Source organism: Triplophysa rosa, linkage group LG2 (genome assembly GCF_024868665.1).
Source record: "Triplophysa rosa linkage group LG2, Trosa_1v2, whole genome shotgun sequence".
Lineage (NCBI taxonomy): Eukaryota > Metazoa > Chordata > Actinopteri > Cypriniformes > Nemacheilidae > Triplophysa > Triplophysa rosa.
Genome location: NC_079891.1, coordinates 12326665 through 12343868, shown reverse-complemented (window position 1 = coordinate 12343868; position 17204 = coordinate 12326665). Strand labels below are relative to the sequence as shown.

General features: G+C 40.6%; 1 protein-coding gene across 2 annotated transcripts in view; it reads right to left on the bottom strand.

The window, feature by feature from the left end:
* Window positions 1-17204, bottom strand: part of mef2cb (myocyte enhancer factor 2cb) — an 88226-nt gene that overhangs the window by 67006 nt on the left and 4016 nt on the right. For both annotated transcript variants that reach the window (XM_057360902.1, XM_057360894.1), the window contains exon 2: window positions 1800-1990. In XM_057360902.1, the coding sequence (XP_057216885.1) occupies window positions 1800-1853 (54 nt within the window). In that variant the 5' untranslated portion in view covers window positions 1854-1990. The remainder of the gene's footprint in view (window positions 1-1799; window positions 1991-17204) is intronic.

The window sequence follows — 17204 nt, the reverse complement described above, 5'->3', positions numbered from 1 at the left end:
TATATTTATAAGTTGAAGGTAATTACTTGAAGCACTTAAGCATTTTAATCTTATTTCAAGGCAACTGGAATAGAGGAAATTAATTTCTTTGTTCCTCTTCTTTCCTTTTCTTTTCTAACTCAGGACCTGGAAATCTGTGGCATTGACTCTCATCAGGTGTCCTTCCTGTATCAATCTCTGATCTTGAAATCTGGTTAAGGGGGAGTTCGAGAGAAAGAGAGAGGAGAACGGTGATAACACCAAGACAGGATGCTCTCTGTGCAACTCGATAGCATTGCCAAAAACATCCTGACCTCAGCCTCCTCCCCACCCCTATCTCCCTCTTTCCTTTTCAACCACCCCAATTATTATTGTGCATGTCTTTGAACATTAAAAGAAGTATAGAAATATAGGTTTTTAAACTATTTTTGAAGGAATAGTTCACCCAAAACATAAAATCTGTTATTACTGACTTATGCTTAACATTGTTTCAAAGCTGTAATATTTTTTACATAAATACAAAACTAGGTAATGTATACATTGCATTTTTTAAATTCTGAACTTACAGGCAAAGTAAAAATGTTGTCCTGTTAAACTCTAAAGTTGTTGGGTTTTAAAAATAAAGATGATTCTGGCTTGAGAAGAACCTTGACTCATTCTTTCAGCGTTCTGCATGACAGACCACATGCATGTGAGCCTCTGGTTCCCTCAAGGGGGAGAACTTACTCAACCCACAAGTACTGAATGACTAATGTCACTGTGCCCCCTCCGTCTGCTCCTGATGATACGCCCATTTTTTTTTTCTCCCCCACTTCTCCTTAGGCTCTTACACTATCTTCAATAATTGATCAACCCATCCGAGGTCAAGACAGCCGCCATTAACTGCAGCAATATGGTCTCACTCAGTCATATCAACTGTTAGCCAAGTCCTTTCCCCAAAATCAAATTTTTCACAACAGACTGAGGAACTTTCAAATGCGTGCGCCTGTGACAAAGTGTCATCCTGTGAAGGGATATGAGCACTCTGGTTGACTGTTCAGAGAGCATTTCAAAGAGTCAAGTTACAGCACAAAGCAATAAGAGACAGGAGAAGTCAAATACAACATCCTCAAACTAGTCAAGGTTACTTGTTGTCAAAGTGTAAGTGCCTCCCAGATTTTTCTGACAGGTCGTTTTTTGAAGGCATCTGTAAACTTAATTTTGTTCAAAAGGAGACAAATGTAAATGTCATTCCGAAAGAAAGTTCATTGATCTTGCAGAAAGCATCTATGTAACTGGCACCAATACGATCAATACAACTACAGTATCTCCTATGCATAATATCTGTCTGTTTTTTTGTAGGTTTCTGATCATGTTTCATGGCAAAAAATGAAAGTTTTGATTTACATGAGGACAAAATAAATTCAATAGTTTTATGATTTTACTATAGTAACCCATTTAAAATGATGATTTACAAGCCACACAAAAAAGGGCAGGTTCAAAGGAGCAAAGCTACTAGATAGTTTAGGGAAGTCAATTTTAGGGAAGGCCATCATCTACCTCACATCTACCCCAGGCTCCACCGTTAGCCCTGATGAATGTATCATCATTCCACTACTGCCATCTCTATTCGCCTGCATGTTTGTGTTCCCATCCACCCTGCCCCTCCTAAAGTTATATTCCACTGCTATAAGAACTGCTGGTATGCCAATAATTAGAGTGTGTTCACCACCTATTAGATCTATTGAAACTTGAAATAAAACACACTGGTGCCTATCAAGCCTCGGTCAAAAAGTTAATTGAAACTGATTTAAGTGAGTTCTTCGGTCACTGTGACTCACCTGTCTATTGCGTTCATCCATAATCCGGGTGATCTGAATCTTTTTTCTCCCCATTTTCCCCGTCTTTTCTTTTCTCACTTTCACCACTATACTTGACTATTTTGTCCCTCTGTTTCTTTCAGACGTTTCTTCAAACCAGACTTTCTTCTATTTACTTCCTCCACTTAATTCAAAGATACCAGTAGCTGTACCTGTGAAAAGTAGAGAGAGAGGCATTAAGTCAGATGAAATACAGCAAAACCGCAGCGTTAAAAACAGGGAGAGGCAGAGCCTGAGCAACATGGAACAGCAAATAAAGACAAAAGAATCCGTTGAACTTCCAAGGCCGCTCTGTTTTCTGCCATAAATATAATGCAAATCAGATTGTCGCACTTTGGCTGCGAATGCAAGTGCAGACAGCACTGTCATGCTCCCGCTACCATCACCCAGAATTTGACAGTGTTTTGGAAATGCCACTAACTTAACAGCTCTAATCACTTGCAGTGTAACATTTACCGCTGCTTGAACGACAAGCAGCGGCACGTTCCTCAAAACACCGGTGTAACATCACACTGAATTGTCACAAATGTGTTTTTGTAAAACGTGAACTGAGCAATCAGATGGCTATCTCCTTTTGAGATGAATTTGTGTGTAGAATTGGTTCATTGAAGTGGCGAGACCGTGGATGAGATACGGTGGCAGGTGGCCCCCACAGATGAGACTTTCCTATATAGCGCGGTTTATTTACAAAGACGATCCAGGTATCTTATGTTCTGAGGAAGAAGCCTAATGCAAACCCGGGCCATCCTGATTTACCCCTCGTCAAACAAGCTTCCTGAACCGATCTGGAATATCATTCTGTTAGCACGTCACAAGCTTTGCTGTGCTCTGAGGCAGAGACGCGTGCGAGGCCTTTATCGGGCCCACCTGCAGAGATCTTTTTGCTTTTGAAAGGCTGCCCTCACCCGAGAAGCTAACCCAGGCTTTCTATAAAGTGCTCGTAGCTTAGATCCGCACAGTGTGCGAGCTAGCGATCACAGAACACACGCGTGTGTACGTGTGTGTTTGTGTGCATGTGCGCACCTCTTTGTTGCCGTAAAGTAGGCCAACCCGATTCATCTTTGGGAGGATCGGCAGAAGTGTTGTTGTGTTTTATTCTGACAGTAGAGGTGATAACGTCCCTCATTATGCAAATGAGCGTCCCATTATTTAAGCTCAGTGTAATGCAGTAAAGCTGTCAGTGGTGTCACATTAAAAGCCCTCCATCCTTTTCTCTTTTTTTTTCCTTCTTTTACTTGTATCTGAACTAGATTTTACCTGCCAAAGCGAGCAAGAAACACTGATGTAGACACCTCTAATGAGAAGCTGCTCGGTCTCTACTTACATTTATCTGCATCACCAATGCTTACCTCATATATTAATAATCAAGTGTTTATGGGTGAGGTACGGTTTTAGGTGTTTGCAAGACTTTTCCATTTCGTCAACCACAAGCAAACTATAATTCTGTTGCTCCTTATAAAGTGTGGCTAATCTATGAAATTCACCACAAATTTGTTGGATTCCTTGGCAGCCGTTGAAATATAAATGAGAGTCGTCAAATACACATATTCTGTGTTACAAACACATCATTGTGGTGCTATTGATATAATGTCTGTTCCACTGTGTTTTATTGTCTCTAATAATAACAACATTGAATACGATTATTTTCTATTAGCAACCAAACATCATCACTCAAACTTCGCAAGGAGCTGTTAGCAGGACTGTTAGCGAGTATGTCTTAACGCGCAAGTGGCAAAATCTGAAGTGGGTTGATGATTGCTTAGAGGACCGTTGTAAAAGAAATTAAACAAGGAGCAAAACAACTCGACTACAAGCCAATGATAATGACCTGACGCCTGTGTAACTATTTACCCATCACGCAGACAGTCAAACTTGCCGTCACCAAGTTCAGTTTCAGCGGTCACATCTGAAAGTTGATTAGCTAGATAATTCAATCAAAACCGGGTCTATGGCCCAAGTCTCAGAAGAGCTTCATCATTGTTTATGACAGGTCTGTAATCCCTGATTCAACAACGCCGTAGTCCCAACACAGCAACATTTGATGGAAATCTTTCCATCTAATCCTTGGATTCATTTAACTGTCGCCCTAACCACATACTTAACACAACTATTATAACTATTATAAAATACTAATTTAAATGAAAATATATATTTAATAAGACAAACTGTGTATTTTACAATGTATATTTATAACATGTATAACATCATAAGAATAGCCAGTCAGCGATTACACTGAATTACAAGCCTCAAGTACCCATTATCATAGTAAGAGTTTACAGGTCAGCGATTCAGAATTACTCACAGCCATCTTGACAAAGCTTTATCTTTTATAAAGAACTAGTTTAGAAGATTAATTTTATACATAATAATAATAATAAATTTACATTTATGTGAATTAAAAAATATTGTCTGTTTCCTGCACTGGGGGCTGAGCTAGGTATCTTTTGTAATCCCATTTCCCCCCCATAAGCACCAGACAACTACAGTCAACCTAAGCACGGTTTCATCCTACCCTTTTTGCCCTCAGCCCTGACCCCTTTAACTCCTTTATCCTCTCCTTCAGGTGTACACATGCTCACACTCATCTGCTTTCAGATTAACACAGACGAGAACAATCCAATTTACACTAGTGAGGCCAAACTACAGTGCCGACAAGCTGTAGTTGATCACCAGCCAGAGGCACTTTAGATGTAAAAACAGGCCTGTCACCATCACAGAATTGCTCTCATGCAATTCTATAATACCAGAGAAAATAACTCTAAAACTGGGCAAGCCTTGTACTGACATACAAGCGCGGCTGACACATACCCTGACAAAAGCATGTGAACAAATGTGTGTGTTTGAGAATGAATATGTTTGTTTGATGGCTTTAGTGTTGAGTTTGTTCAATTATGCCAGAGAGAGAGAGTGAGGTGGAGAGAGTCTAGTAACAGGCTTCTCTTCCATGGTACGCCAATTGACTAATCCATAGCCAAGGCATACAGGGAGGTTGAGTGAGAACAGTGGGCAAAAAAGAGCCCTTCCCTTTCCTCAAAATAATCTCAAAATAGATTTGGTTTAGTGTGAAACAAGAACGCTTGGAAGAGGGGTCACCATCATGGCGGAAAGGTCATGGAGTGATGCTACAGAGATAGAAACAAAGAGAACCCCCCCCAAAAAAAACGGTTTTATAAAGGTAGTGAATTCAATTAAGATGCAGTAGAATAATGATTTTGTAAATTACATCTTGGGTTTAACAGTTTTATGTGTGAGAGTGTAGTGTAGAGAAACTGGATGGGAGAGTGGGAACAGGATCCAGAGACGGACGAAAGCAGGGACCCAGATTGGGGTCGCCCGAAAGCACTACTGCTAATCTCCTGTGAGGTATTTGAGTGGAGTTTCTGTCTATTGGTCACAACAAATTGGTCACTTAGCAGTCTTCATTATGACGCTACCATAAAAGGCATCTGCCCGCATAGCATGTAGGCCTATAAGCATCAAGGAAGCTCACAAGGTTTTCGAACAGAGATGAGGAGAGTGACGTGAGAAGGGTCTCCCTCGAGGAAAAAGAGCGGAGGCTGCCGTCCACTCTTCCATCTGTTAACCATGCCTCTCTTCACAGATGAGAACAAGAGCACAAGGTTGGTGAGGAAACAAGGAAAAACATTATGTAACGATAGAAAGGCAGGAGCACAAGCACTGGGATGTAATAATGCCCAAAGTATAGTCCGGCCGTCCGCGTCCGCACGCCACCTGCATGATGTAATTTTCGTTATCAGGAGGCTCCGCGGTCGTCTGCACACCCCGTCCGCGTGCAGCTAATTTTTTGAGACCGCGCGGACGGAACGCGTACAACAGCGCATGAGTGAAAAAATGTTGAATCGGCCAATTCCACTCGGTGACATATTGCGCATGTGTCAAACTCGTCTATCCGCGTTTATCCGTGATTGAGTATCTCAAGAAGCTGTGCAGACGCGTTCGTGTGCAAGACGGACATGGACGCGGAAAGTCAAGTATACCTGGCCCTTAAGGGGGTGTGCATATTTCTTTATCTGTACCTTTAAGAAATGGAACTGTGAGGGCAGTGGGTACATTCATAAACAAGCTGAATCCTGGGTCGTCTCATTCCCTAGTGTTCCTCCAAAAATATAAAAAAAATGCACACAATTGTTTTGTCAAAGTCGTAATGAAGTGAATATTACTTTTCCATGCCCAGCGATATAATTTTGTTAAAAAAGAAACAAAGCTGTTTTATTTCTCTTAGGAGTTTTGTGTTAAGAATGAAAAATTATTAAGATGCAAACATCATGAATTACATTTGTTAAAAGTGCGAAAACCGGATATGATAATGAAACACTTGCAAAGTGGATTCATGGAAAATTTCAAGTGACCTTCAAGAGCCTTGGCACAATCTGGGCATTAAATGGGAGCTAAAGTGTAGCCTCCTCAGAAATTTAAGTCATCTACAATCATTTACAATCAAACTGGAGTAGATCTTTTAAGATATCTACCTTAGCACAATATTGCCACTCTTGGTATACTCTCTCACTTCCACTTTTCCTCTTTTCTTTCCTGCATAGCACATCTGCAAGACATTTGGTACTCGTATATTTAAAAAAAGGCTGTATCCTATATCCTCATGGGGAAATGTGGTCGCAAAGATTTGAAATAACATATTACAGGGCAAAAAGTAAACCTTTTAGGAGGTGCATGATAAATTAAATAAACCCTTGCTCCTTCAAAATAAACTCTCATTTCCTTAGGAAGCCCAAAATACAAAATTGAATACATTATCCCAACAATTTGAATACACAGCATGCTTTTGGGCTGTCTTGGATTTGAGACTTAAAACCCAAGAACTTTTCATGACATTATGGATACAATTAAATAAATACAGGGGGTCATAGCAAGGATTGTTAACAGCCTATTGTCTGTGTGAGGCCATTATGGGCAGTGGCTCTTAAGTGTGGCAGCTTCTGCCTAAGGGACAATGCTGACAAGAGCCTATAAATCTGGGCTGTGGAAAACACACAGGATGGGTGACTAACCTAAGATTACAATCAATATGGGAGGGGCCCTGGCAGTTTTAGTGGTGGCTTACAGTGCTGACAGTACATGTTTTGTGCAATTGGATGATTTATATATTTTTTTAAATAAAAAATTGAACATATACAAAGTGGTTATTGGGGATGGAAGGGACAATGCTTATTCTGTTAAAACAATTATAATAAAGGAAAATCAGATGCACCAAAAACATGTTGTGAATGTAAACTAAGCACAACTGTAACACAAACTTACAATTTTATTAATGTAAGGGTTCATCAGTATCTTTCTGAGTTCTTCACATCTAAGCCCCTCAGTGTAAGACTGGACAGACAGGAAACATACGCGTGCACACACATGGAATGGTGGAAGGATGTGACATCAGCAACCACAGACAATCAAAGTTGTAAAGGTGCTTCCTTTCCTAAACTGTTCCAGTGTGCACAAAATGGGAACCAAAACTCATGCGCTTCCTTCTCCAGACCAAGATGAAGAGAAGAATACAGCGAAAAAGAGTTGAGATATTGAGCCACCACAGCTGACTGTAAACAAGCCTTCCACTGATGCAAGCACTGACAGAAAAGCTTTGTGGATTTCATTTACTGTACACACTTGGTGATGGCCAAAACTGTACAAACAACCATGCTGAAACTTCCAGAATATGTTTTGCATGCTGGTATTTGAACCAGGCTTCGTAACTAGCTTACCCAACAAGACTTGGTCAACCAGCACCAACTGCTAGGTTTCACTGAAGAACAAAATGGTGTAATCAGTTTAAACAATCCTGAATCAGTATGAAAGTTTATGCTTGTCTAATCTGGTCTTTTCAGCAAGGTTTAACCTGCTGCACACAACATACACCAGATATCATTGGACGTTTATTAATTAATTATTAATAATTAGATTTGACATTTTAACCAATACTAGATTTGAGCTCCCTCATCACACACAACAATCTAATTTCAATTTCAATTTTTTTACAGCCTAGTTTATTTTCTAATCCAGAGTCACTTTTTCTCTTCATAAATTCGCTTTAGCCCAGAGGGGAAAAGAGCAAAGATTAAAAGAGACATTTTTAAAATGTGAGGTTTTATTAGCAAATGTGTAAAATTATGGCTGAACTGCTTTTCTGTTTTTGCAGTGATTAGTGAAAAGCTCTTTTCAGGTGCTTTGCAAGATTAGCGTATTGGGTGGAGGAATTTATTTAGGTGATACAGGGCCCTCTTTCAGGACTCTGTTGCATTACCTTCCTTCTGTCTCTACAGAAATCAACAGTTAATTACCCATATACGTAGTTCTACATTAAAAACATGCTGCCATCTGAAAGTTCACCTCTAAAACAGCTAAACATTTTTTGCATATGAATAGGCTAAGACAGAAACATAGCATGCTCTGGACATATTTTGTGATTTTCTGAATCAAGCTCCAAATCACCTTTACTTTTTCTACTTTTCACCCTTTTCTGTCTTCTTTAAACCCAACACAATTTATAATCATCATCGTCACCATTATTATAATAAGATAATAACACCTATGAACCTCTCTGGTTTAAGCGCTGATGTGTTGGTCTTTAAAATTAAAACATGTGATGTGACCTAATTTCACATTGGAAAAAGGGATGAAAGGGTGTTAACATCAGACTCATCCTTCACAAACTTATTAAACAGTGATTGTAGCCCACTAATGCCAGGGCCGCGAAAGCTGAGAGCTGTCTTTCAATTAGCAATTGGTAACTGGTCCATGCAAAGCGTGTCACAAAGTACCGTCAACTCTAACTGATAGAGGTGCAGAGAAACCAGCTGCTCAGCTGACAGATACACACTGAGTGAATGTTGTAGTGACTGATCATAGCCCTGTTGTGGCTGGCCAGCGGTTAGCAGAAAAACAGGGCAAAAATAAAGCAATAAGACTTTACTTAGTCTGTTTATGAAGAGGTCAATGGCCCTGTGCTGGGCATAAAATGGAGATTGTGTGAGTTATCTTAGGTGGTTTCATGAATCAATATGGCAAAAACGTTACCTCGAAGAAACACAAATTCTGGGTGAGTTCTCAGTATAGTGGAACAAGAGTTAAACAAAGAAAGGAGAACTGAAATAAAGTCTAACCACGCTTGCCTTGAGCATGTATAAAAAGAGAGAGGGGGAGAGACAGAGAGAAACTGGCATGTTTGCAACATTTTAATTTATCTGAACCACAATGTTTTTTTATTTGGCTATTTGACAGTATAACTTTATTCACCAGCATCGGGGAAACTTGTTCAGCAGATACAAAGTTTAGGAGCCAACACTGGAAACAACATTAGGTTTATTCCCCACTCGTGCTGTTCTCACAGCTTTTTTCCATGCTTTATCCACAAAAAATGGTCACTGCAAACAGACAGAGCCACCCGAATATTACATTATCATTGGAGGATGACGATGTCTTGTGATGTTAGCCATACAGGTGGGGTCAAGAGTTGTTATGTGACGGCAGACAAAGTCATGTGACCTTCCCACAACATCAGACTGCATGCCTGGATGATCATTTTATAGCACATTTTTGTATCGGTCTGTACCATGGCATTGTAATCAGACTAATTAAAAGCTTTGTTCATTTGGAAATCTCCAATGACAATTTGTTTCACTCTACCCTACAGCGGTCCTGTGAAAAGAGAATTAAATTTGATCTTCTGACAGCAATTATTAAATGCTCCCTCCTGGCTTCAATTAAGCCCAGGGGCTAACGTGGCTCACTGAAGAAGTGCGAGGGCCAAGATACTTCCTTTGCCATGTTTTTATCCTCTCTCTGTCTCCCTCCCTCCCTCTATCCATCCATCCATCTATCTATCTATCTGGCGAAGAAATGGTTGCCAACACTTTGGTTACAGGGATAGTTCACTCACCCTCAGATTGTTCCAAACCTGTATACATTTATTTTTTCTGCTAAACACAAAGGAAGGTATTTGGAAAAATATGAGTAACCAAACAGATCTAATCCCCCCATTGACTCCCATAACATTTATTTTCCCTACTATGGCAGTAAATGGGGGATGAGATTTATTTGGTTACTGACATTCTTCCAAATATCTCCCTTTGTGTTTAGCAGAACAAAGCAATTTATACAGGTTTGGGTCAATCTGAGGGCGAGTAAATGATGACAGAATTTTCATTTTTGGGTGAACCATCCCTTTAATGAACTGTATTATTTGGTTGGGTTGAAAAATTGAGTAATAGTAAAACATGCTTTCCAAACACCTCTTACCCATGGTGTTCCATCACTGTAACCATTACCTTTCAAAGCTTATTGTTTCAGCACGACCCACCCAAATCTTTTTGTTTGTTGGGGTAGCTGTTTTCTCATTTTTTGCTGTCTTTTTACAAGCTAAAGTTTTTGTTGGTGGTAATGTGGAAAAGAGAAGTTATCACGCTTCCCTTCTCCGATCAAACTGCTGTGATTGCGTGAAATGTCTTTTTATGAGTAATGTTTCAGTAATGATGGTGAAACAGTCTGGTACCAGATGTTTCTTTCACTTTCACTGTATTCAAAACTAAGCAAAAATAGTTAAAAGTGGCAGTCAAGGCAATAGCAAATAAAAGTCAGCGGAAGTATCATTGAATATTTAGTACATGCCATTTAGTAATATGTAGAAATCTCAATGTCCCTGTTTTTGCTGGATCACCCATGCAAATACAAGCTTCTGACTGAATGGCGAGCAGCTCTGTAAGCAAATGACATGACTCGCAGGGGCATGGTTTCAAACTGACGAAGCAATATTTCCAAATGACTGTTCGCTGTGCCTACATTGGCCAGAGAGATGAATAAATACCTGCCCTTACATGCTTTACGACGCATTGAATTTACGAACCCCCCTTTAGGTGACCTGAAGACATCTCAACTGGTCACAATGCACATTTTATTTTCCGTTTAGATCTGTCAGGTAAAACATAATTTGAAGTTGAAACCCACTCAACAAGGATGTCCTTCACAACATTGACCTGAGTTTTTCTTCCCCATATTTCTCTCTCACTCTCATGGGTCCCACGATGAAACCGAGTAACCCAGATCAGGAGGAAGAGAACGCGGAAGAGGAGAGAAAGATTGTGCGAGACCAGACACTATCTCAAATCTCTAGCTGCAAAATGTCATGCTATTTTTCCCCCTCCCCCACCTCAGCTTTCCAAAATAATATCACAGTTTGGTTTTAAAGTCCCCGTGAACCCGGAAGTAGCGATCGTTTTTACTTCCATATTTTGACGCATTTCTGAGTGAAATGTAATTTCTAATGAGAAAAATAGTGGGTGTAGCTTTCGTCTTTCTATCTGCTAAATGACTAAATGTAAATGTTCTATGCGATTTGATTGGATGTATAAAAACAGCCGTTGCATTTTGAAAAGGAACTGGCATCAGTCTGACAGTTGAAGGGGAGGAGTTAATGGATGGATACATCATTTAAGATGGATAGTCATTATAATATATAATATAATTCAATTATTTGTCAAGTATGGTGACCCATACCCGAAATGTGACTCTGCATTTAACCCATCCAGAGAGTAGTGAACACACGCACAGCAAGTGGTGAACACACGTACACCCGGAGCAGTGTGCAGCTATCACTGCAGTACCCGGGGAGCAAGTAGGGGTAAGGTGCCTTGCTCAAGGGCACCTCAGTTGTTACCCGCCGGCCCTGGGAATTTAAAAAAATTAAAAAGAGAATGACCCACATTGATAAACTATTTACAATAAACACTGCAATATTTCATGAAAAAATAGGCATTGACATTTTTAATTTCACTGGGACTTTAACGCAAACCAATCCAATTCACCTGGTTGTTGTAAACATTACTGTGCTGTTGACATTGTGGATCATTAAACTGTGATTTTTGTGCTTAGTGTTTGTCTAAACACGAGTGCTACAATGATGCCGATCTCTCCTTTTCTAATCCTTCTTTTTTGACTCACTCCCTTAATTTTCTACTTCCTTTAATTCAAACAAAATATGATAAATTGCCCCAAAAGCAAGCCCAGTGCATGTATGAATTGTTTTCTGTATGAAATGTATGTAGGGAAATATAGTAATAAAACACTTCGATCTCCTCGGTACCTGCATCCCCCAGCCCCCTCCCCCTTTGGCATCCTTAGCGTGAAGTGGGGGGCCTGTCGGCCCCGGGCCCTGTCGGCCCCGGGCCCTGTCTCTCATTACGGCCTCAGCATGCAGACACATAACCCCCTCCCGGCGTTTGTAGTGGTGAAAGGAACCACCAGGGGCTGGCACAAGTTACTCCAGTACCGACTCGGCCCGACCTCATCAAAGCACGCGCTCGTAATTTGTCACAGAAAGCAACCAATTAAGATGCGTTAAGGGACAAGGGAGGGGAGGAAGAGTGGGTAGGGTATACAGGGAAAACCAGTGAAAAGATAGCATTTGATTAAAGAGTCAGCACAGCTGCGGTGAATCAAAACGACCCAGAAAAAAAACAAAACATGAACAAGTAGTTTAGAGTGCAGAGCTGGTGCGAGCTGATAAAGAGTACTGCTGGTTAACCCTTGAGAGAAAATAAAACAACAGAATGCAATCGAGAGTAAATATATTTCTCTCTCATGGTGGAGTGGCCTTTTCTGGTTGTGTGTTAAACGCACACACACGCTGACTGACTTCATAATAAGCTTCTGGGTAACACACAGATGACCTAATGCCAAACTCTGTCCATTTCGTCCATCACCTACTTTTACTTGACACACTGCTAGCATAGAATAGTCTGTACAGGTAAGAAATAAGGTATGTTTTTTTTACAACATAGTGACATTAAAATGTCCTGCCATGCATCATTGTCGCTCCCTTGTGTGAGCATAAATTCTGTATCTTGTATCATCTTCTTTTTCTCCCCAACTCTCAATTCCACCATTCAGTCGTTTTACAGGAGTATCCATGTGTAATGTGCGCTATGTTATTTATTTATTTGTTTTTTCAGGCTTCGCCTTGTTGTTCAGTAGCGTGTCAGGGTTGCATGCATTTGCATAGCTTCCTTTGCTGTGTGTTTCTTGTTTCTTGCGTCTTGCAGCTGTGAAGGGCTTGTTTTTCTTTTTCTTTTTCTGATCAGAAAACAGTGACAGCCAAAGTTTTCCAGTGCTACATGTCGGATTAACCAGCATCCCTTCCTGTTTCATACTGTTTTCAGTCATCTCAATGAAGGAGAAAAATATCCTACTCAAATAAAAAAGAAATGAGAAAAAGAAAAATCTCTGCTTATAATGAAGAATAAAAATTGAGAGACAGATATAGTGTTGTTTTTAAGGCATTTATATAAAAAATAATCACCCTTCTAATTGCTGTTTTTCTGATGGCAATCGCTCACTCTCAGTAAATAATGACCGTTCCTTGATTCCAGCTGATAACAAAGGAAAAGAAAACAAGGTGAAAGCAAGTGCTTACAGCCAGTGATGTATAAATCAAGTCTGTGTGTTTTTAATTCACGATTCAGAGGCTTATCTACACAATCTCAATTTCAGGGGGGGGGGTTGGGAAAGCGCAGCCTGCAGAAGTTTGCGCAGAGGGAGAAGCTTTTTTCCAATGCTCCAGTCACTCCATAGCAGAGGGACCTGCCCAATGATCTCCCTCAGCTCCCGATCCAGCTGCAGTGTTCACATAACCCCAGCTGTCCTTCTCGGCTTATGATAGCACAACTTGTCTCTCACTTTTCTCCCTCCCTCCTTTGCCTCTACACCCATGGACTTTTCCACTCCCTTCTGCACCGCTGGGCACATATCGCCCCTTGCCCCCCCATACGTTGTTTTTCATTTCCCTTGTTGTGTGTTTTTTCCTAATTTCTTTTCCCCTTACTCCTGAGAAAAGTCCTATGGCTGTTTGACCCTGAGATGGGATGAGAATGCCCAGTCCCCTCTTCCACCAATTCCTCCCTTCCTCATGCTGGCGCTGACAGTAGAGACTCTTTCTCCAGTCTTCTCATTTCCTCTATCCTCCTATCCTCTCTTTTGCTCTCCCTGGGTCTGCTCCCAGCTCCGGCATTAGGCAGACGTTCCTGCTGCGCATTATTCCAAATAAACAACTCACTACACATGTAATTAACCAAGGGGGCTAGCCAAGCATCGGAAGCTAAGCCATACCAGCTTTCCCAGTCCCTCTCTTCCGATTCCGCTGGAGGGAAGCTCAGAGAAAAGTGGGCTGTGTTCAGAAGAAGGAAGAGTGGGAGGGAAAGTGAAAAAGGATTTCAAATCAACTTCCCGACAAAATTAAAAAAATTATCCCTCCTTCTTTTCTCTGTCTCATATTTTCAAGGGTTTGTACTCAGCTCATCCTTGTTTTCCCGACTGTCTCAGAAGTGGGTCATTGACAGGCTGCCTGGCAGAATTTTGAAGAGCATTAAAAAGGTCTGCACTCTTCTTGGTGAAAACAATAGTAGACGTTTTACTTGTGGCCTGCTTATCCTCTTAAAGCGTCATAAATACAATAATAACGGCACTTGCCTGTTCAGGGATAAAGGGAAGGAGCGGGATAGAAGCTAATTAGTTTATTAATACATGAGGACAACAGTTTCTTCACCTGTGAACTGAAGCTTGGCAAGAGCTGTTCATCTTTCTTGCTATAGACGATGAATCTGTTCAGATTGCTCCTGCATTAACAGGCCTAAAGACTAAGAGCAGAGTGATTTTAATCTGACCAGGGAAATAATAACCAGAGGATAAAAGCAACTATTCACATAACAAAATTATGTCCATTGTGTGTCTTACACTTTGATGAGACATGCAGTGCTGTTGAAGAAGAAAAAGTATAAAGGCGGAAACATGGAAACAGGTTTTAGAGATATTATTTGACATTTAACATTTGACTATTATTGTGTGGTTTATAGCCCAGATGTAACTCTGTGTTCCAGGTGCGATGCAACAAAGCAACAAATGATAATCTCCTCTATGAATTTTCGCTTCTTGTATTGTGCCACATTAGGACATGGCGTAAGTAATACAGCACTTTGTGCAGGCATCCCTCTGTGGTCTAGAGTCACTAAAGTGGGGTCCACGGGTCCGATACACAACCAGTCAAGAAAAACACCAGCAGGAAACTCGGGTGAGCTAGCAGGAATGTTTGCTGAGTCAAATTCAATATGCCACATCATTCATTTAAAATCTTAATACGCTTAGCAACAGGACATGAGATGTTTTCATGTTTTAAGTGTGGGGCGTTGTTGTAACAAATATAACAAATACTGTATATATTTAATTAAACCCAGAAGTAAAATATAGTTTTTTTAAAGAATTTAGTAAACTGATTTATTCCATTGGCAAAAATCATGAAAGTTTCGCTCCACACACACTGAAATTACATTATTTTTAACACCTAGAGCTGTTAGATTGTATGGGATACTTCTATAAGAGGTGGGAAATAACTTCAGTGTTCACAAACAGCTCAAGTTTGTAATGAAGAAATAAAATTAGCACTTCACTTCTAAAAATATTTCATGATGTGGACATCGCCATATTAGATTACACTCTATGCCTACGCGTCTTTTTCTCTCTTCTCGCACACCACCTTCTCTTTGCCAGACGTGAAAACCATAAACCAGTTTGAAAGCTCTCATCTCTTTAAGCCTAACATATATTTATTTCACAACAACTGGGCTGTGTTTTTTTATAAGTTCAACAATGCCTGTTAAAATACCCTTGATCAAAGACTGAGAAGAGAAAGAGAGTTTGATACAAGTGGAAAAACAGGAACACGATGTGGATAATGGGTGGAGGGGGAACGGCAAAGCTAGCCAGAGTCTCGGCAGGTATCTCCCTTCCCTTCCTCTTCTATTTATAACCCATGAGCCACTCTGATCCAAAAATAAGACAGTGACCAATTTTAACCTGAATAATACTGCAGCCTCACAATTTTGTAGTCTCTGGCATACATATGCACAACACACAAGCGAACAAACACAAAAAGTTAATCTCTTGGCCAAGCTATTTCTGGACGGACAGCACCATTTAGGAAGTTTGGGCCATGAGCCAGCTAGCAGCGTAATAGAACGCCTGCGTCATGCAGTCTCTTGTCATAGGAGCTCGCGCCATTGTCAGGGTTGAGCACAAGCACGCACACAAACACACGTGCATGCACAAGGTTATTTGTTTTTCCAGAGGGGCTGTAACAGAGCAGCTGCAGGTGAAATGAGCCACCTCCACACTTCACCATACAAAGCAAAGCACTCCACGGCCCGTGCTGCCCACCAAACCTTGAAGTTCCAAATGAAGTGCTGCTTCTTATTAATTATGCATACAACTCAGTGCCGCACATTTCCTTTCCTTCTCGCTCTCATTCTCTCTTTTTCTTTTTTTCCAGATGCAAAATCTGTAATAAAATTAATGACATCATTGGCTAAACTTTGGGGTAACTACTGCAAAAATCCATACATCCAAGTAAACACTATATAAAAACAAAGAAGAAAAAACAAATAAACAAACAAAAACTTGTTAGAAGCATGAGACAAGGCATTGGTCTGATTACAAGTTAAAGCAAGAAGTGGACAAATAAAGGCACAGACTGCCAAATAATAAAATATTTGTCCTCACGATCAAAACGTTTTTCACTTTTCAACCTAAAGGAAAAAGTAAAACTATGCAGAAACTCTGTGAGGGAATGCATTTCTCTTAATTGTGCCTGACATTGATTTTGTATAAAACCAAGTTTAGACAGAGCAGACAGCCAATGGCTGAAACTGGCTCATCTGATTGGTTGTTTGGAGGTGGATGACAGCCTGGTGAAGGGCCCTGTGCAAAGGCCACGACAAACACAAAGGCATTAAGTGTCTCAACGCCAAACTCAGAGACACATCTCCTCTTCTTTTCTCACTGCTTCTCTTTTCCCTTCTTTTTCTCCTATCTCGAGTGTCCAGCACGGCAGGTTTTTTTCGGAGTTTCAGCATCCGATGGTGACAGGCCGCTGTTGAGAACGGTACAGAAAGACTGCAGAAAGACACACGTGTAGCTTGGCAGAACACCACTCAAGAGCTGCTCTTGTGAGCGCCAGAGCTGCGCTGAGAGGCTGTCTTTGCAAGCTTGGCTGAATTAAATACCTCATCCTTATACTAAGGAAAAGACTATTCCTCCAAACGTTTTAGTTTGAATTCATTTAAAACACTCTTTTTATTTGCATTCCAGGGGCCACCCTATTGACCGTGTTTACTAGACAAGAATATAACGATGAGAAAAAAATCACAGTATTGCAAACTACTAAAAGTGTAGGGCCTCTGCTTTTGATTCTATTGTGAGTGCACAAATTGCTAAAAATATACGTCTTGACATACAACACTGTGCTATGGGCAGCTCCAGCAACAGAGACATTGAGGGTTAAGAATCTTACGAGAAGCTGGG